At 54.3% G+C, this 20,510-nt stretch overlaps 2 protein-coding genes across 5 annotated transcripts in view; one reads left to right on the forward strand and one right to left on the reverse strand.

The window, feature by feature from the left end:
* Positions 1 to 655: 655 nt before the first annotated feature.
* Positions 656 to 9,983, reverse strand: SSRP1 (structure specific recognition protein 1). 2 transcript variants are annotated; one of them, XM_016160060.2, is made up of 17 exons: positions 9,832 to 9,983; positions 9,179 to 9,317; positions 8,565 to 8,750; positions 7,821 to 7,926; positions 7,352 to 7,542; positions 7,016 to 7,246; positions 6,779 to 6,882; positions 6,550 to 6,678; positions 6,065 to 6,286; positions 5,255 to 5,327; positions 4,694 to 4,832; positions 4,498 to 4,543; positions 2,979 to 3,108; positions 2,396 to 2,566; positions 2,129 to 2,217; positions 1,425 to 1,614; positions 656 to 1,157 (listed from the first exon to the last, which is right to left on the reverse strand). In XM_016160060.2, the coding sequence occupies exons 2-17, from the start codon at positions 9,230 to 9,232 to the stop codon at positions 1,086 to 1,088; spliced, it is 2,133 nt and encodes a 710-aa protein (XP_016015546.1). In that variant the 5' UTR covers positions 9,233 to 9,317; positions 9,832 to 9,983; the 3' UTR covers positions 656 to 1,085. The 2 variants fall into 2 exon arrangements, with proteins under 2 accessions (XP_016015546.1, XP_036076301.1); XM_036220408.1 differs by lacking the exon at positions 9,832 to 9,983 and having other exon boundaries at positions 9,179 to 9,324.
* Positions 9,984 to 10,022: 39 nt separating this feature from the next.
* Positions 10,023 to 20,510, forward strand: part of P2RX3 (purinergic receptor P2X 3) — a 28,567-nt gene continuing 18,079 nt past the window's right edge. The window contains exons 1-6 of one of the 3 annotated variants that reach the window (XM_036220409.1): positions 10,023 to 11,569; positions 11,941 to 12,043; positions 17,476 to 18,658; positions 19,077 to 19,148; positions 19,408 to 19,471; positions 20,360 to 20,453. In XM_036220409.1, coding sequence (XP_036076302.1) covers positions 18,311 to 18,658; positions 19,077 to 19,148; positions 19,408 to 19,471; positions 20,360 to 20,453 — 578 coding nt within the window. In that variant the 5' untranslated portion in view covers positions 10,023 to 11,569; positions 11,941 to 12,043; positions 17,476 to 18,310. The other 2 variants (XM_036220410.1, XM_016160055.2) reach the window with 2 other exon arrangements.

The following is a 20,510-nucleotide window of genomic DNA, read 5'->3' on the forward strand; positions in this document are numbered from 1 at the left end:
ACTGGAGAGGCTTCCTGTGGCAAACACCTGAGAGACTATGCAACGTGGCCATCCCACGTGTATAAAATCAGATGTAGAGCCACTGTGAGGGAGACTGGAAACTATTTTTTTCACTAATCCTCCTTATCTCCTGTTATAACCCCCTTCCCAGATATAAATCCTTCCTGACCTCAAAATCTGATACATTCCTTTCCTCCCATAAAAAGCACTTCACCCATACACCTACCTTTCCTGCACCATGGCACTGCACCCCCACCCTCCACCGCTCATTCTAACTCTCCAGGATCAGGTTTCCATTCTCCTGGTTGCAGAGAGGCCAATCAATCGTGATTCTATTATCTAAAGCCTTGGAAGACCCTTGGCTCATAGGTGATTAAAGATGGAGCCAGTGGCTGCCTCCCCTTAGCTTAGCTAATGGAGTGGAACTGTGAGAGAGACTTCCTAATCAGATCAACTCTCATTTCTAGATTCTCAGGTGGCCCATCCCGGCAAAGGAGGGTGAAAACCAATGCTCGTCCAGCTGGGAACAGCACAGGATGTACCTGGAGGCTTGCTTCCCGGCTGGCCAGCAAGTCCCTGCCCAGTCAGAGCCGTGTGGTAAACACTACCAAGAAAAGTGGGCACAATACAGGGCTAGAGATAAGGCATGAGGACATGGTTTCCAAAGTCAGTTCCCTTTATTAAATGTTGATTTTCACAGACCGGAAATACAAAATAAAAGTAGAAATAGGCCCCAGTAAGGAGCTACAGGCCTGACCTATGACCCCTGCTGCAGTAACTTGAATAGGACAAGAAGCAGCTATATCCCCAAGGTTGGGAAAGTAGGACAAGGATTTGGATCCTGCACTGCCCTGCCTCCCACCCAATCTCTCCCCAAATTATAAAGAGGCATCCTTGTGAATCAGCAGCCAAGTAAGACGCCTCCCCTGCTATCCCAGCCAAGTGCATATCACCAGGAAAGCTTGTTCGGATGGCACAGAATCCAGAGACTACATTTCATATGGGGAGAAACTGGTACCAAAACGCGAGTGGGGAGACTGGGGGTGTGACAGGGCAAAGCCAAGGAAAGAGAATTTTCCTCCTCTCTATTCATCAGATCCCGACGCCGAATCTTCCGAGCTGGGGGGAGTGCTGGCTAGTTCCTCTTCTTCAGAGTCCTGAAAACCAAATGTCTCTTTAGGACAAAAGTTTAGAGTCCTGGTTGCCCTCCTACCTACTTTTCAGTGGTGAAGGGCCCCCAATTCCCTACCGCCTCCCCAAACCCACCACTATATTCTTTAGAACCCCAGGATTCTACCTATCCACTCCATCCCATTACTCTTAAGAACCAACCACAACCCCTGGCCCATCTGCTGCCACCCCCACTACTGACTCAGATGCCCCTCACCCTTCCAGGCCCCACAGCCCCCAAACTCCTGCTGTACCTCACTCCGCCTTCTCTTCTTTTTGCTCTTGTTCTCTCCTGAAGAGCTCTCATCGCTGGACACAAACTCTTTGCTCTTGAAGCTCTCACTGAGCTGCCTTGACGATGACTTGGATGACGACGAGCCCCTGGAGGGCGTTGACTTCTTTTCCATCTTTACCTTTACTTTCTTCTTCTTCTTTGACTTATCCCTATATTAGCAAGAGGGAAAGGGGCTAGGCCTTTAGGTACCCCCATCATCGAGGCCAAATCACCCCCAGCTTTAACAGGGCCTTCCTTACCCAGTCCCAGCCACATTGTCCATGTCACTATCAATGTCAATAGCCAGCCATGTCAGCCCCAAGTGAGAGCATCACAAGTGAATAACCAGAAAAATCAGAAGTCATAGCCTGGTCATATGCAAAGCTTACCATCTCTTGCTTTATCTTTAAAAATTCATGTGAATTAACACCATAACAACATGTTTTTTAATTACCCCATACCTTCAAATAAAATTGACTCTCTAGAAAAATAGGCCATATTTGTCCAGTGACCAGGAATCCCTTAGCACATTACCCATACTCGGGTAACTGCCTACCCAGATGTGAGAAGCACTGCCCTCCTGCCGTCAGAGGCATCTCTATTAACACCCCAGTTCTCAACCCAGACCTGCAAAAACGTCTGCCCAGAAAGCAGTTACCGGGCCGCGCTGTTCCCAGCACTCACCTCTTAGAAGACTCGCCCCGGCCCCCTTCATATTCTTTCATGGCTTTTTCATAGTCCCTCCTGGCATCCTCCGCTTTGCGATCCCACTCCTGACACACATGCACATGTACACACACACACACACACACACACACACACACACACACGGAACAGAGAATGAGATCTCTCCCAACACACGCAAAATCTACAAAGTTCCACCAATGCTCCCCCCCGCCACCCCCTCTATCAGTTACATGATTCACAACCCGCATCCAGGCTGCTACTCACCTCTTTCTTCTCTTTGGACATTCCCTTCCAGATCTCGCCTGCCTTCTTGGAAAGATCTGTGATACTGATGCCGGGATGGTCTGACTTGATCTTCTCTCGGCTGGCATTGAGCCACAGCATGTAGGCAGACATGGGTCTCTTGGGGGCGTTGGGGTCTTTGCCTTTCTTTACCTACGTGAGAACCCAAATATCTTTAGCCATCTATACCCCGACAGACCCCCACGTTCTCCCAAAGAAATTATTTGGATCAAGGGACAAGATGGAGAAGACATCGACCTAGACCAAGAGCTCCCTAAGGGCAGGGACCATGCCTCCCCTCTGCACCCCAGTGCTTAGCTCATGACAGGTCCCCTTCTTAGGGCCCCTGAGACAAAAGAAGCCCGTCTTCTAATTCAGATCTTCCAGAAGATAATTATCTCAAGGACCAGAGAGAAACATTTCCAAGAAAATACTTCTGAAGGCCTTAATCACTGGCTACAAAACGCAGCCCCAGGAGGACCGAGCCACAGGCCCCACTGGTGGCAGACAGGAGAGCACAGAGAACGGCTCCCCAGGGCAGTCCCTTTCAGAGGAGAGGCCATACCTCCATAGGCTTCTTGCGGCTCTTGCGATCCTTGGCCATCTTGGCCTTTTTAAGCTGTTTCCGTTTCTTCTCATCCCGGTCACTGTCCCCTTCATTACTGGAGGAGCTGGCAGAGGCATTGCTATCAAACCTGCCAAGGAGAGAGAGAGAGGGGCTTAGACTCAGGGAGGGAAGATGGCACCCCACAGCCTCAGAACAGGAAATGAGTCCAAAGACACCTGCCCAGAAAGGAGGGTGGGAGGGCCACAGGACAGAGCCATCATCCCCAACTCTGCCTCCTCTCCTTTGCTGAGGGGGCTTCACCATGCCCTCTCCAACTCAGCCATAGCAATGGATAATCTGGTGAAGCAATCAAAGAAAAGCAAATGGGCTCCATCGCTTTCCCTGCTCTCGGCCTAACCGAAGTCCTACTCCAACCACACTCCCTGGGACAAACTCTGTCTCGCCAGCGTGCCAAGTCCACTTCACCACTTCCTTGGGGTTAATCATCTTACCCTACCCCTGTAGACCCTCTCTGATAAAGAGAGTTTCCATAAAAAGTGGGGAAAACCAACACCAGTCCGACCCAGTACATACCCACATAATTAACAGTCCTGTCCAATACGCACACAACCCGTCAGCACACAGAGCTGCCTAGACCTGCATGGTGCCGAAATCTTCAAGGCGTTTTCACAAGCCTTTACACACTGACTCATGACGAGTAGGCATGCAGGAAGCAGAAGCAGTGGACTCCTGTAGATTTTTTTTCCTGCCCAGAATTTATTCCAAATTCTTCTGGATTAAGAGTCCCAATTTTCTGTTGGGAAGCACCATGCCCCATTTAAGAGGGGCTCACACAACTGCAAGCCATTAAGGGTGGGCACATGGCCAGTTCCAGCCCATCAGAGCTCGTCCTTGTAACTCAGCCTCGGAAAGGGCCGTGTGACCACACTGCTTACTGCTGCTCTGGGAGCAGAGGCATGCCTGCATGGCGCACCAGCAGGAGTAAGCCCACCCAGACCATGTGGCACCACATGGGGCAAACCTACCTAAAAATAAGGAAATCAGAAGAGACAAAGATTCCCCACAGCTTTTGAGCACCTTGATCCAGGTGCCGGAAGCCAGTTATATCCCTGGGCTCTCCAGTTAGGTGAACCCACAAAACTCCCTTTAAGGCTAGTCCATTTGACTCACATCTCTGACACTGGCCATGAGCATTGACCGATACGGCACAGGGGCACTACTATTGTTTCACACATGAAAAGCTGAGTCGAAGACTGACCTAAGGGCTCAGCTGGCGAGTGGCAGTGGTGGCTCTCATCCCGTCTCTCCCCACTGCTTTTCTGGCTTTCACGACAGGTCTTGCGCTTACAAAGCCTTTGATGATTTTTGAAACATTTACATCTATCCCCTCGTTGGAGATCATTTTCCCACCCTGGGTCAGTAGCTTATGCTGGGATACAAAATACATCCATAAATCTCTGGTCTCTTAAGCTCACAGGCCACCACCTCACCCCCATGAGATGGAACCAAAACTCACTCCTCTGCCACATCTTCCTCCTCTTCACCTGGGTTGAATGACTCATCTGAAAAAGAACCAACATGCATCAGCGCTGCTCCACGGAAATCCCGCCCCCTCACCCAGATGCCCGGCTCTGGCCCCTGGCTGAGCCCGGCCCAGGCCCAGGGAGGAGTCCGACCGCCCCCGTGCCCCAGCACTGCCAACGCGGGCCCACCGGTTTCTTCTCCTGAGTCGTCGCTGCTGTCGTTGGCGTTCTCTTCCCGGATCTTGCCCTCTTCCTTCATCCGCTCCAAGTAGGCGTCATGCTGATCTTCATCAGAGTCGGCATAATCGTCATAGCTTGGGTTCATGCCCTAGCCGTCAGGGAAGAGATGGGCGTGAAGGCCGACCTGCCCTGGCCCAGAAGCCCGCACACTCGAAAGCACTCGCCCATGCCCGTGAGTCAAGATCAGACCAGCAGCTCCCAGAAGACCCTGGGGCTGGACTGTCCACACGCAGCCAATGTGCAGGGCCCACAAGGCCTTCCTGCAAACTAGGTTAGTCCAAGCCCCTCCCTCTCCCAGCCCCACTGGGGGCTCCTGAGGGGCTGCAAAGACTGATCTAAGGTCATGCTGAGGAAACCTGCACCAGGAGGTGGGGAAGGGTCACACGCACCTCTTTTTTCTATAAGGATAAGAAGAGAAAAGAGAGTGAAAAAGAAGCCAGAAAAATCCCTGCCCTTCCCCAAAACTGAAAGAACGGGAGAGAGGCTCATCTCTTCCACACTCAGAGGTACCTCTTTCAATCCGCGGTTTTTGATGTTGAGTTTTTTCACGTTGACAAAATCAAACAGCTTCCCATACTCCTCCCTGTGAAGGGAGATGCACCGTGTTACGGGACGGGCAGGCCGATGAGAGGAGGACTGCATGCTGTTCTGACACCCATGGGCCAAGGCAGACTGTGGGGCCTGGAGAGCCTGACCACATCATCCAACCCAACAGCTCAGAGACCCTCGCAGAACAGCAGCAGAGTCAGGTATAGTCTTGAAAGAGGAACCTGCACGGCTCTCGAGCTCCAGGAAGGAAAGGTGGGGAGAGGTGTGTGCCTAGTAACCAAATACGTGCAAAGCAAGGAGGGGATGTTGCAGGAGGGGATTTTTCGTCCTTTTACTGGTTTGCATTTCATACTTCACAGGGTTGCTGTAACAGTTAAGCGTGAAGATGTTTGTAAAACGTTTAGCCCATGGTGAGTACTCGATAAACATTAGCTGCTGTATTCCCGGACACCAAGCTCATTCCGGGAAGAGAGAGAGAGATAGCATTTCCATCTTGGGGGGAGTGGAGGAGGAGGAGGGCTACTGGACCCAGAGCTTTCATAATGTGGAAAACAATTTCTCAAGGACAGAAAAAAGGTGATGAAAAGGCTTCCAAAGGCTGAGCATTCAGAGGAGCACCACGTCCCAGGGAAGCAAGAGAAAAACTCTGCTCAAGGCTTGAAGTCAGGGATGAGTCGCAGCCCTGGAGAGGGCCGCGGGTCATGCCAGGCCTCCTGGTCGAGGCTAGGTCAGGACCGGAATGCCCAGGAAGTGACGGAGGGAGGCTCTCACCTCTCGATGCTACTGAAGGTGTACTGAGTGCCCTGCTTGGTCTCGATTTCAAAGTCAAAGGAACGTGTGGTGGTAGTGCCACGGGCGAAGTTGACAAAGGAGATCTCGTCAAAGCGGATGTGCACAGGTGGCTTGTGGACATAGATGAAGCCCCGCTCCAGTGGGTACAGTAGTCCTGAGCTCGCCTTGTAGGAACAGGTGATGCACTGGGCCCCGGAGTGCCTGGTGGAGGACACGGGGAGCCCAGTCAGTGCTCACCTCAGCAGCAGGTGGCAGCGCCACAGGGCACACCACCGGGAGCAACACAGGTGTGCTCAGGACCTCAAGTGAGTGAACCTCACTAAGCTGCTCGGACAGAAGCAAGTGACACCATCAAGACAGGACCCAACCAGGCCTCGGAAACTGCACTCCCATCCAAGCGGGTTCACCGAGCAGACTCGGCACAGCCCGGCCCCACAGGCCAGGACCCTGGGGCCTGCGCTCACCCTTGGAAGTTGCCTGGGACCGTGATCTTGCGGTTCACCAGCGCTTTCATGACCCGGCTGACCATCTCATAGAGGGATCCCGACATGTTCTTGGTGAGCCGCCCCTCAAAGCGCTTCTCCACCTCTTCCCTACGACAGAAGAAGATGAGGTCATGAGCAGTGCTTCCTCCTAATACACACCTGTCTCCTGCCTGGACCTGGCAGGCTATGAGTCCAGAGAGACACTCACTCGTTCATGTTGAGAGTCAAAGAAATGTCCTCATCCTTGGAGAAGAGAAGAATCAGGAAGTGGTAACGGGTCTGGCCCTGCTTGATGGGGGGATCCAGGCTGATCTGGCAAGGAAGAGCCGACAAGGCTTAGCATCAGGCGATGCTCCGCGAGAACCTGCTGATTAAGCTCCAGAGACTGTCCACGAAAGACTCAGGCAAAACCCAGGACAACCCATCCCCAGTGGTTTCCGCTTACCACAAAGAACATCTGGCGCTGGTCCTTATGGGGCAGCAAAAAGAGACGCAGCACCGTGGTGTAGGGTATCTTGTAGTCAAAGGTCTTGCCATGCAGGTGCAGAAAGGTGGGGTAGATCCGAATGTCATATCGGCCTCGGGGGGTCAGACACTGCAGCTCCCGGAAGATACAGATGGCGTCTCCAGTGGCCTGGATCACATCTGCCTTAGACAGCACGTTCTGGGCAAAGGCCTGCGAAAGCACACACTGGTCACTGAGTGGCAGGGATCTTACTCCTGGACCAGGTGGGGCCTGCTCAGCACCATCTGCTCCCAAGGCGACCGGAGGAGATCTCACCTCAACGGGGTCCACGCCATCCTCCTGGGTGGGAGGTACGTAGAAGCGCACCTCCATGAGAGAAACCTCTGCGTCATCATTCTGGTGGAACTCCAGTGTCACCTCGTTTTTGCCTGTGGTGCACTGGGACACGTTGCTGAGAGGTATCTCGAAGACAGGTTGGTCACCAATGTCAAAGGAAAGCAGCTGCCCTGTAAGGAAAAAGCTGTCAAGCTTCTCCAGAAACTCGAGTCTGCATAAAGCATGTTCCCACCAGACTGCAGGTCCCTGAGGACAGGGCACTTTGCTTGTACTGTAACCTCAAGACCAGGCACAGTGCCTAAAACACTGCTGGCCCGCAATGAAAATGTTGATGAATTACAAACTGATAGGAAATCAGAGGCAGTGACGGAAAGAGAACAAAACAAGTTAAAGGCTGAAACCCTTCATCCCACCTTCTCCCCAAACCTCAGCCTTTCCCCAGACTCACCACCAAACTTCACTGTCCCCCAGTTCCAGCCCTTCACACAGAGGTCCTTCTCCATGAGATCAAGACGATAGTGAGTTTTGAAAAAATCGGAGAGTTTCTCAAACTCCTATAAGTGAAGCAGAGAAAGCAATCCCAGTAAACCCCAGTGGTTTTAACATAAACTTGAATGTTCTACGATTATCTGTTTCTGAGAAGCTGCCCTAATATACCTTTTATCAGAAATCCATGTTGACTTAAGAGTCTCAGCTATAAAACTGTTTAAAAGGATGTTGAAAGAGGCTGTTTCTGGGCACCGGAACTCAGGCTGAGGGAAGAGTAAAATAAAGAACTGACAATTTCTGGCTATGGCCTCACAATGCTTTCGGACTTTGTATAGGTATTGCTTTAAAGAAAGCATAAATCCAAGTGAAGTAGTCTTTAACTCAAGTAGTTCAAAATAAGAAAACAAAACCCAAACTAAAGTATCAAGCTAAAACTATGAACCTGGAAAAAGGCAACAAGCAGAAATCACCAAAAAATCAAAATGGTAGAAAACCTTCCAGAGTCAAGGCATGAAGACACACCCGAGACTCTGACACCCAAAACTGAACACTGATTGCTTAATGGCCTCAATGGCCCTGCTCTATAGAGTCCAAACTGGCAATCACATGGTTAGCAGAGGAAGGAGCCCCAACCCTCTCTAGAAGATTAATATTAAACGAGATGGCACCATTAAGTGGAGGTTATGGCACCAGGACATCTCACCGACTCTCGGAAGCCATCGTACTTGTAGACATGGCCATTCTTCGTAAGCAGTTTAAGTCCATGGCCCAGAGCCACGCGGCGCCAGATGCCTTCCGTCAACTCCCCCGCCTGGATGTTGTCCACTTTGCCCGTCTTACTGTTCTTGAAGATGATGCCCTGGCGGCTCAACCTCAGCCGACCATCATTCTGTTAGAAAAACAGCCCTAAATGCACAGGGACGTACACAGTGCATACTGGGCACGGCCCCGCCCAACTCCTATCCTAGGCTAGCCCAATGTCAATGCAGGAGCTACAGCTGAAATGGTGAGGGCCACTAAGAAGGGACAAGTAGCCAGAAAGTCTGGATTCTAATCCTGGCCCTGGCATTCAGAACCTTTGCAGGTCCTCTGTTTAGAGATTTGGGAATGAGCCGCAGGTATGGTCCCTATAAACTCTTGAGGTCCTATAACTCCAGTACTCTCTCGCTACTGCCCTTTGCTGGGGAAACACCAGGTATACATTATACTCTCCTTTTCCAAAGTGGCAACATCATCCAAGCAAACTCTTGTTGCCTGGCAAAAAGTCTACGCCCTTCCCCTCTCTCGACCTGTATTAAAAGCCCAAGCCCTTCTTACCATGGAGCCTTTCACCTCCTGGTAGATGTCGTTAAACTCCAGCGTTTCTGCCATGCTGACCTGCCCCTTTGGCCTCAACTGTGAGCTGGGCCCCAACTCCTGGATGGCGGTGCAGATAGTTACTCAGCACGCTGGGAATCTGAATTCAAGAGGGAAACAGAGAAGCGTGAAAGACAACACCTCACTCAGCACACGGATGGGGCCAGGTGGCAACCTGTGGCTGCGCCCGGGATGTCTCGGGATCTCCTCCGCCTGGGAGCCTACAGGCAGGCTCCGCAGAGATCCAGGGGCAGGGGCCAGGGCCAGGGCCAGGCCCAGCCCCGGCTACAAAACCGGGCCTGGAGTAGCGCTTACACCCTAACCAGACGCAGGCTCTAGGCACTCCACCTGGCGCCATGGCAACGAGCAGCGGTACCCCAGGGCCTGCCCGGAGGCCGCACTTCGCCCGCGCGCCAACCCAGCTCAGGAGTGCAGGGTTTCCCTCTCGGCGCTCCCACTCTGCCACGGCCCCAGACCCACGGTTTCCCCCCTCCCCCTAAAATGGATTCGCCCGCAGCCTGCGGATTCGAACGCGGAACGGTCCATCTCGAGCGTCCCACGGGGGACGGGGGGGACACGCGCCCTCCTGGGCCACGGGGACGGCGACCACCTACCTCCTCAAGCAGCAGCCTTTCCGATGGCCCGAGTGCGGAGGGTGGGCTCGCTGGGGGACGCGGGGGAGGGGGGCGGGGACACAGGGGATGGGGAGGGGGACACCAGGGAACCTTTTTCCCGCGTGCGCAGCCCAGCGTCCCGCCACCGGAAGCTGTTTCCCCCCGGACCATAGAGAGCATGAGCCGGCTAGAGAGGCGCGAGCCCGGCCCGCCTACGAGGCGGTCACATAGAGCGTCCGCGGCTCTGGAGGACCTGAGGGCAGCCGGGCAGTGAGGAAGTCCCACCCGCATGGACTCTGAGAAATGGGAACGCGTAGGGCTCTTTAAACATTACAGACACTTTTTCAGTGGAGGACTAAGTTCTAAAGAGAAATCGTGTGGTTTTCTTTCATCAGCCTTTCCACAGACGCGTGTGTGAATGTGTGTGGTATTCATGTGGGTCCCTCTCTCCTGCACGACGATAGTGGTTTCTGTGGAGCGGAAAGACATCCGTGAGACAAAAAAGAAAAATATTTAGAGTTCTGGAAAGAAATGACCCCTCCGACTGCCTGAGAAGAGAATGTGTGTGTCAGTGTCGTTGTGGCTGCCCTGCTCTCCCTGTCACTGGGGATCGTATCCTTTTGGAAATGAGTTCGCTGTCTGCATCCAAAAACCTCGGGTCTTTAACGGCAATGTATGAGTGGCCTGAAGGAGGCTGGCAAATGGCAGTATCAAGTTCAGGTGTTAGTATCAGATTCACCTTGGAGCCAGAACTGATTCGAAACCACATCAGCCCGGGACTGTCAAAGCCGTGCCGCTGTATATAGTGCTAGGATGCATCTTGCAAAATCAAGGGAGGCCAGACCTGGAAGAGGCGTTGGAGTTTGTCTACTCCAACCTCTTTCTGCAGGTGGGAAAACTGAGCCCCAAAGAGGAGTTGCCCGGGCTCTCTGCGAGTTGGCAACAAAGATGGAGACTGGAACCCAAATTCCCTTTCGCCAGTCCATTCTGTCATCAGCACAGCGACTCTACGTTCGGAACAATTGATAATATGTGTCCTATGCGAAGACATTAGGACAGAATATTTAAAGTCGAGATTTCTCTGACAATCTGACTTAAATGGGTTACACCAGCTTACTTACTGAGTCCTAAGACAAGAGAAAGCAGGAACGCGCCATTCCCTGAACTCATGGCTTTAACCTCTAAGCAATGGCTATTGTAATACTATCTAGCAACATAAAATCAACTGGATTTGATTCATGTGTATTGAGGCCAACGAAGTTCTAGGATTTGAGGAAACTAGCGAACAAGATGGGAACAGCACCAGTGTTCTAAGAGCATGTAATCTAACAAATGATTCAGATAAGTAAACTGACAATTAGACAAAAACACAGCCAAAAAAAAAAAAAACAACAATGTGATAACGCTATGCCACAGGTAGCTTTTCAGCCGCTGCCAATTTGAGTTAGAAATATGAACTGTGACTCTTTACTCAACCCACCCCCCTACTCCAGGAGACCAAGAGAAATGGTCGAGACCCCTCCCCCGCCCCATACTATTGGAGGCAACTTGGGAAGGGAGGGGATGGCTGGAGAATTAAGTGGCTTTAGGAAGACGGGAATGAAGGGAGTACTCAGATCAGGCAGGCTATTAGGTGGCTGGGGGATGGGGCCCTGCAAGGGGCTTTAAGGCGAGCATAAAGCAGCTGGTGAGCTGAGATGAAGATGCTGCATACGAGAATGAGAACGGAACAGAAATGGTAAACAGAGTGCGGATAAAACATGAATCCCAGAGGGCCCTAGCCAGCTGGATCCCAGGCAATCAGGAGCCTGGGATTGGAGACCCCACCCCTGCTGTGACATCACAGGGGAGTGGGGTGGAGACAACAAAAAGGGGTCCCCCGCCCTGGCCTTGGACTCTTGGCAGCCCAGAGTGTCAAGAGCAGAGAGCCTGAGCACTGGGCTAGGGTTGCCTGACTTAAAGGAATAGGCTCCCATTCCTCGGTCCCCTCTAAGCTGCCCCCTCTAGGCCTTGATCTCTGTCTCTGTGTCTGAGGACCTCTCCTTCCTGAGGCCACAATTTAGTCCCTTCTGAGTGGCCCTTGAATACTCAACATGAACTGCATTTCAGATTTCTTCACCTACGAGACCACTAAGTCGGTGGTTGTGAAGAGCTGGACCATTGGGATCATCAATCGAGCAGTTCAGCTTCTGATCATCTCCTACTTTGTGGGGTGAGTCTGTGGCCCTTCAGGTCTCAGGAGGGGAGGGCTGCCCGGCGTCCTCAACCCCTTCTCCCCTCAGTTGCTGTCCAGCTTCCTAAGCTGCTTCTCTCTTGGGGAAAACTGTCTATTCTGGAGCCGCGTCCCGAGGACTGGCCTCTGCGGTCCCCATGGGGGACGGGGTTTCTGGTCCTGAGCTGAGTTCTTTCTCCAAGTAAATCCTCTGCAGTCGGAGAGTGGCCTGTAGGCACACAGTTCAAGGGGAGTCCTCGCCTGGCACTACCCTCCACCAAGAGCGGTCCTAGGTGACCATCTCCCCTCTCCTTTCTCTCATCCCCACCCCCAACCAGAGGGCAGACAGACTCCCACACACGCATCTCCCCATTCACCTCAGGCAACTCTTTGGGGTCTCAAAAAGATAAGGGATTACAGGAAAGAGGACGGGAAGGCACTGAAACAAGGGAGCCAGAGACTGGTTGATTGTGGGGTTGTAAGGAGGGCCAGCTGGGGGAGGGAATCTGCTTTAGAATGAGGGGTCCCCTCCTGGTGTGGGGAGAGGCAAGAAGCCCTTGCTCTTGGAGGGTAGGACAAAGCAGGGGGTCTGCCCCTTGGGAGGGAGGGAGCAACACAGGCACCAATAACACTCAAGGGAAGAGCCATTGAGGAGGAAAGTGGCTTTTCTGAACATGGTGCGGCATCCGTCCCTCCGCAAGAAGCCGGAAACACCCCCCTTTGTCAGAGAGCGTAAACTCCCTACTTCTACCTGACTTTGTACCATATACCCACCCTGGGAGATGCTTAGGGGGCAGTGAGGTCTGAACACCCCTCTCGGCCCCCACCTTTTGGAGGCACCACCCCCTCCCCCCCACACACACACACAAGCACAAAGAGCCATGGACCACACAACGGCCAGTAGAAAACACAGCTTCTGTCCTTCTCATGGTCCTTCGCACACCCTGGTGGACACCGGGCCGAAAGCTCCGCGGTTTCCTTTCCCGGTGTGCAGGTCTCTAGTCTCACGCGGTTCCGTGAGACAATGGGTCTGTGTGTGAGAGACAGCAAGCCACTGACAGCTGTCGTGAGTTAATTCACGCGAGTCAAAGGAGACATCCTGTGTGCTGCAGGCTGGAGCCGTGTGGCGGGGTGGGGGGCCTTCTTGCCTGGAGGTCTCAATACTGTGAGAGGGTGTGTGTGGACAGGTGGGTAGACACGGATTGAGGGATTTTTGCTCCGCATGCTTGGTGAGAGTCTGGCCGGTGTTGTAGACAAGGCTCTTCGTGGGGACGTTAGAGAGGGAACTCAAGCTTTGGGGTAGGGTTAAATGACCTTGAAGTCCTCTTCCAAGTTTGAGGTTTTGTGAGATATGACGGGTGCAAATGTTTCCTGTTCGCATCTCCGTAGCCCGGGCTTGGAGTTGGTTCTTAAACACTCCATGTTCCTGTGCACGTGTGATGCTGTGATTTTTACGCGTAGCCACCAGACAGAACATCGGTCCAGGTTAGCGCAGAAGCTGCCTCTGCACACTCCTGGCCTGGCTTCGTTGGCTCCAGGAGGGAGATCGATGGAGGGTGGGTACAGCCGGCTCCTGGAGCAGCCTGCTCAGCGCCCCCACGGCCCTTGTCTCTTCCTCATCATGATCCAGCCTGACACTCTGACCCTCGGTGCTGGAGCCTGGGCTGCCGGAGCGAGCACGAGAGGCTCTTTGGCGTCTTAATATTCAACCCCATCCATCTCCCAGCCTGACAGGTCCCCACAGAGCAGCTCCTTCCAGTTACATCAGTGCACTCTGCAGCCCAGCCCCCCCCACCCCGACAGCCCGAGCCCCATCCCTGTGCACGTGAGCCCACACACCATTAGGACTTCCTGACTCCATTGGCATTAATTTAGCAAAACTCTGCTGAGCGTCTCTTTGTGCTAGGCATTGTGCACCAAGAATAGAACAGTGGGCAAAAGCAGACAGGGTCCTCGCCCTCGCGGAGCTCAGAATACAAGACAGGGACGTTAATCAAATAATTTCTGCCAACAAATGTAAAATTTCAACTGTGGCTCAGGGTTCGAAGAAGAGGTGCACGGTGCTAGGATTGCAGCTAGAATAAAGAGATGTGACTTGGTCGGGCAACCGAGGGAAGGTTTTCTGCATTATGTGACATCCCAGCCAAGATCTGAAGGGTGAGTAGGAGCAACCTGGGTGAGAGAAGGGAAGGGAGAGAGTCCAAGGCAGAGAAAGCCAGCTCTGCCAAGCGGAAGGGCCTGGCTGATAGGGAGAAGGAAAGAAGGTCTTTATGGCTGGAGCAGGGGGAGCAAAGGCAAGGGTGACGTAGGACGGGGGCGGGGTCGCAGATGGAGGCCAGACCTCAAACCCCGCAGGTTTTTTTATGGAAGAGGAATGGATGGCAAGCTACTGATGAGTTTTAACGTGTGTGTGTGTGTGTGTGTGTGTGTGAGAGAGAGAGAGAGAGACACACACACACACACACACACACACACACATTGAGAGAGATGGACAGACCTGCTGAGATCTGAGTTGGGTTGGTCCCCCTGTCTGATACCCCAAGGGACTGGAATAGGTAGGAGAGGATGCGGGAAAATGTGTTTAAAGGTAGAGTAATCATATGGACAAAGACGACTGTGGCTTGGACTCCATAGAACTTAAAAGGATTTCTAATGCTGTGATGTTAATACTTAGCTAATACTGGAATCTCTTCCATAGCATGCCTCTCAGGTAGACCAGATGCACAACCTTATCTAAGCCACGTGTAACATGAGCCAAGCGTTTCTCCATACATGCTCTCACCCCTGCCTCTAGCCTCTGCTGCTCATCTGTGGTTGACATCACTTCATCACTAGTTTCCTTTATCCACCCAGGTGCACAGAAAGGCCAGGACTTACCTGGTGTTTCTCCTATCGCCTTTTCCTGGGCCCAGGTGGTAATCCAGTCTCCTCTGTCGAGTGAGACTTCCTAAGAGTAAATCTCTTCTGGATCCTGTGGGGACCTGAGGAAGAGGCAGAAGGTGATCCCTGTGGCCTGAGTCCCCGGAGGCGCTGGTCAGGGTATGGCCTGAGGTTAGTTTCCAGGTCCTTCCTGGAGGAAGCCGCCTCTTTGTAAAGCAGAGAGGGCAGTCCCAGCCCTCTGACGCTCCGTCCATCGTCCATCGGAAGGACCTGGGGCAGCCAATAGTGCCTCTGACCCCATCGCCACCCTGCTGCCCCCATCCTGCGCCTCCCTGCAAGGCCCTATGCACATGGGGTCACCATGGAACATGAAGCACCTGGGTAGCAGCCTCACTGTGACACCAAGTGGGGGTGGGGCTTAGACGGGTCACTTTGCGTCTCTAAGTCTCAGTCGCTGTATCTGGAAAATGGGACTAGTGATGCCTCTCCCGGGGAGATGTGGGGAGGGCAGGTCAGGGCCTCGCCTGAGGGTGACTCAGGAATAGATGGTGACCCTTATTACTCCACGGACTCCCCATCACGCCTCCCCACCCCCCTCTACCCAGCTCACGCCTTCTTGAGAGGCCCCTCTCTCCCCGGCACATACCACACGCGCCCCTCACACCCACTCCCCAGCCTCCTCCCTGACTCCTGGGGGTGGACGGGAGGGTGCTGGGGTGCTGCTCTGGCCTCCTTCCTGCGCATCCCACCTGCCAAGGAGCTGCCACCCGCTTTCCGCTCTATAAATAATAAACCAGGAACATGAGAAAAAAATAAGTCAGCAGCAGAGTAAATGCCAAGAATTGAAGGCTCAGTCCTGCTCCATTGCCTCCGCCCTGGCCTCGAGGGACAGACCCAGCCCCTCTGCTCCGGAAACGAAGCACCCCGTTAGTTCGAGCTGCCTTGATGACATCCCCGTGGGGCCACCTAAATTCTTCCACTGTTATTTAACTTTGAGGGAGAATTCAGACTTGGCTTCTCCTCCCCACTGGGCACAAGAAGGAGCTTTGGAGGAGGGCGGAGGAAGAGGGGAGGAGGGAAGAGATTGGTTAGTCGTTGTTCCTTTGATCCCTGTGCCCTTCCCCCTGAGACTTTCTTAAGCTAGGAGATGCTTTCCCTGGTGACCGACAGGCAGGGGCAGGCGGGCTAAGGATGAGGGCCCAGTTTGGGAGGCCCAGCTGTGGAACACGATTGGCGACCCTACAGCTCGGCCCGGGTCGGAACCCAAGTCAGCACGCCTCCCTGTGCCTCAGTTTTCTTATTTGCAGCATGATAGTAACAAAGCCGCCTCGTTGGGTTGTGGTAAGGATTCAATGAGTCCTTACTACACACAGCACTTAGCACGCTGTGCTGCTTATATGATGATAATAATCCGAATTCTGCTTCTCATCCACAAATGTTCCCGGACCTGAAAGACTGGGGGTGAGGGGCCTCAGGAAACCACCTCGTCAGACCAGCACTACGAGGTGTGTGCATTCAGCGGCCAGGCACGCCGAGGTTCCAGGCGCCATGCTGTGCCTGGGACGTCCACTCTCAGCTTGGAGCAGAGAGCCTGCGGCCGAGACCGCCCTCCTGGCCCTCCGCAGGGCCCATGCCACGAGCTAGAAATGCTTGTGGGGGCAGTTTTCTGTAACGGGGATGCTCCTGTCTCTTCTGCTAGGACGTAAGATGGCAGTTGAGATTTCAATGTGAGCCACACTCACTTGTGAGCCCTTGGTGGAACCCCTCCCCTTCCAAAAAAAAACAAGAAGAAAAGTGCTAGGGAAGTAAGACACACCACTCCTTGGGCTTTCTGCAGAGGCAGGGTGTTTGGAGGAGTGTTGTACAAGCATGTGAATAGCTCGTAATGGGGCATTAATCAGGACGTGGCCTGCTCTAAGGCAGCAGCAATAAAACAGGTGACAGGTTCAGAGCCATCTGCCGGAGCTGGCTGGGAAGCACGTGAGGGAGGCCCCAGTGATGGGGGTGACTCTGGACCCTCTGGCTGAGAACCTGGCAAGTAGCTGCTTGCAAATGGCAGCCTGTGTCCGGGTAAATGTGACGGGCAGGCACCCACACCGCAAGTGACTGTGACCCCCATAATGACCCAAGGAGCTGCTCCCCTCCGCATTTTCCAACTTCAGGGGACCCCAGAGGTCATCCAGTCCAACCTACCCCCAAGGATGGAGTCTCCACAGCTGGAAGGTGGGCGTTGGGCTTCTCCTTGAGAACCACCCCCCAGGCCTATGCCCACTCGTGGGCCACTCCCTGGGATTAGAAAGGTCCTGGGCTCCAGGGCCTAACTCCCTCCTTACAATGTGCTCAGGTCAGTCCGCTCGCCGCGTTGCCCCCAGCGGCTTCCCAGCCGAGGCCGCGCCCCGCTCCCCAGCTTTGTCGTCATTGCGCTACACCGTCTCCAATTCCTTCCCCTCGGCTGCATCTGCTGAGGCTCTCCAACCTGGCACCACCCTGGTTAGCGTGCAGAAAATGACCCTACCCCAGCATTTCCAAACGTGCGCTCCCGGATTCCACAGACGCCGCCGGAGAGCGCGCAGCATTCTCCAGTCACGTTCGACGAGGTTTTCTCGACGGTACAATGGGGGCAGCAACAGCATCAGCCTCCCCGTGTGCTATCAGGGACAAACGGGGCTGCGCCTGCGGCTGGAACCATGGTACCGGGGCCAAGAGCGGCCTGAGCCTTTGAGGACTGCGATGGGAAGGCAGGCACCTCGCAGAAGTGCAGAGGGGAGAGTTGTCTGCAGGCCTTTCTGGCTGCTAGGGAAGGCTGCAAGAGTCTGGCAGGAAGGTGGGGCTGGACGAGCGGAAGGGTCCCTCCCTGATCCACATGGTCCGGTAATGGCTGGAAGCAGCAAGAAGAAGCCAGTACAGGTAAATGTCCACTGGGTGGCAGCATAATCCAAGGAATATCATTAGAGGCCCCTCCTCTCTTCCACCCCAGCTCCATTTACCTGCCAGGTAAAGGCTCAGCCGCTGCCCCTCCATCCTTCTCACCTGAGGCTTGCACAGGAGGACACTCTGCCTTCATTGACTTGTTTATTGGACACCTTCTATGCGCTGGCACTTAGATGCAGACGTGAACAAAGTCTGGGATGCCCAGGGTCTGAGGCCTAGGTTCCTCTGCTTCTCTGGATGCCTGCCAGAGAGGTGGCCTCCGTCAACAGCAGGAATGACAATGTGTTCTCGAGGAGGTGATATCACCCTCTAGGGGTGAAAACTGGTACCCGAGGAATGAAAAATATCTCACTCTTTTTACGTGAAAAGCACAAATATACACATAGTACATAAACTGGTACCTATAGTATCAAATTTCATGGAGGGAGGACAATTAGGAGGGGAAAAAGTCTAAAAATGCTCCTTGAGCCGGAAATGGGGGGGAAAGAGGGAGACACACTACTCCAAGCCAAGCCAGAACTCACTCAGAGTCCCGCACCTCCAGCATGGGCCTCCCCTGCCAGGCGCCTCTATTGTCCTCATGTGGGCAGGAAGGGGTCCCCTCCTGGCTTCAGTCTGATGGGCCCACACCCTCCTCTCTTGCTGTCCATCCCCACTCTCCTGCCCAGCTGGGTTTTCTTGTACGAGAAGGCATACCAGGTGCGAGACACGGCCATCGAGTCCTCGGTGGTAACCAAGGTGAAGGGCTTCGGACGCTATGCCAACAGAGTCATGGACGTGTCTGATTACGTGACCCCACCCCAGGTATGGTCCCCCCACCCCCACCCCGGAATCGCTGTGTGGATGCCCAGACACTGGGCAGGGTGAAGGGGAGGGGATGAGCCAAAGGGGGTGCCCACAGGATCCCCAAACCAGAATCTGTGGCGTCAGTGAAGCAGAGCTCCCTGCCCCCCAACAGCTGGAAGGCGCCGGGGCAGCCTGGGCCTGCCCGCCCGTGTGCAGCACTGGCTCTGTCACGAGTCCTGTAATTGAGGATGACACAGAGGGAGCAAGAGGGGCCAGGTGGGTGGTTTCACCTCTGCCCTTTACTAGCCTCTGACCTTGGCCAGGCCTCTTCGCCCACGCCCAGGTTTCCTCACCTGTGGAGCAGGTACAGCACGATAGCCCCGCCTCACAGGCGGCACAGTTGCGTGTTTTTTCTCTCCATTCTTCTCCTCCCAAGGGCACCTCTGTGTTTGTCATCATCACCAAGATGATTGTTACTGAAAACCAGACGCAAGGATTCTGCCCAGAGGTGAGGGGGCGGGTTGAATAAAGCAAGTCAAGGAAGAAACTGTGGGAGCCTTGGTGGCTGGGGGTTGGGGGTTGGGGACGTGGACGAGGACACGGGTGTGCGCAGAGGTCCAAGGTCCTCTGCCTGGCATTATGACCTGGGACCTCCCAAGACCTCCACCCTGCAGAGGCCACAGGTTGGGAGAGGCAGTGGGCACCAAGGGGCTCCCCCAGGATCCGCGCAGGATCCTTCACCCACCTGCAGGCCTGTCTGTCCACAGAGCGAGGAGAAGTACCGCTGCGCATCAGACAGCCAGTGCGGCCCCCAGCGCTTCCCCGGTGGGGGTGAGTGCAGCCCCTTCCCCACCCCTGTGAAACCCCAAAGTGGTATCAGGACCCTGGAGGGCAGCACATCCCCGTGGCAGAGAGCCCAGCCTAGGAGAGAATGACAGAATTCCACCTACCTCCGCCACATTTACAGATGCCTACTGCCCCCAGAGGGGGTCCCGGTCCCAGGGATCGCGGTGACAGACAGGCGTGCATGAGGCGGCATGTGCTGTGGGAGCCAGGGCAGGGAGAGATGTGCCCCAAACGGCTTCCTAGAGACAGTGACACTTGAGATGGGCCCTGAAGCCTGGATAGGATGTGGCAGGAGAGAGAGGGGCTTTAAAAGGGGCATTCGAGGCAGAAGGAACCACACGGCCAAGCCTCAGAGGCAAGGAAGAGCAGGCCGTGAGGAGAGCAGGCCGTGACTGGGGGACAGGAGGACGGGGGCCCTCGGGTGGCGGAGTTTGGGGCTGTCACCTCCCTTTGACTTGGCCTGGGGCTGGGCGGGGAGAAGAGGGGAGAGCTCTGCGGGGCTAACGTGCCACAGGTGGACTTCCCAGGTCCTGCCTGTCCTTCCCCTTCACCTCCAGGGTCCCTGCACGTGTGTGTACGTGCGCGTGTTTGTGTGTGCGTATGTGTTTCTGTGTGCACGTGTGTGCATGCATGTTTACATGTGTTTATGTGTGCGTGTGTGCATGTGTATGCATGTGCATATGCATGTGTTTGTGTGTGCATGCGTGTTATGTGTGCACGTGTGTGCGTGCGTGTGCGCATGTGTGCACATCCATGTGCATATGCATGTGTTTGTGTGTGCGCGCGGGTGTGTTGGGGGGTCTCTGATGAGGAGGGGGAGGGTGGGGAAGGGGCGTGGCAAAGCACCCAGCACCTGTGTCCCCACCATCACAGGGATCCTCACTGGCCGCTGCGTGAATTACAGCGCGGAGCTCCGGACCTGTGAGATCCAGGGCTGGTGCCCCACCGAGGTCGACACGGTGGAAATGTGAGGACTGGAGCCACACGGGAGGACAGAGACCCCGGCCCAGCTCTCCCTTGCCAC

This window comes from Rousettus aegyptiacus, unplaced genomic scaffold (genome assembly GCF_014176215.1).
Source record: "Rousettus aegyptiacus isolate mRouAeg1 unplaced genomic scaffold, mRouAeg1.p scaffold_m13_p_5, whole genome shotgun sequence".
NCBI lineage: Eukaryota > Metazoa > Chordata > Mammalia > Chiroptera > Pteropodidae > Rousettus > Rousettus aegyptiacus.

Coding starts and splice junctions, on each gene's coding strand:
- SSRP1 (XM_016160060.2), bottom strand. CDS start 9,232: ATGGCAGAAACGCTGGAGTTTAACGACATCTACCAGGAGGTGAAAGGC. Junction 8,751..9,178: donor AGGAGGTGAAAGGCTCCATG/GTAAGAAGGGCT, acceptor TTTTTCTAACAG/AATGATGGTCGGCTGAGGTT. Junction 7,927..8,564: donor ACGATGGCTTCCGAGAGTCG/GTGAGATGTCCT, acceptor CTTCACTTATAG/GAGTTTGAGAAACTCTCCGA.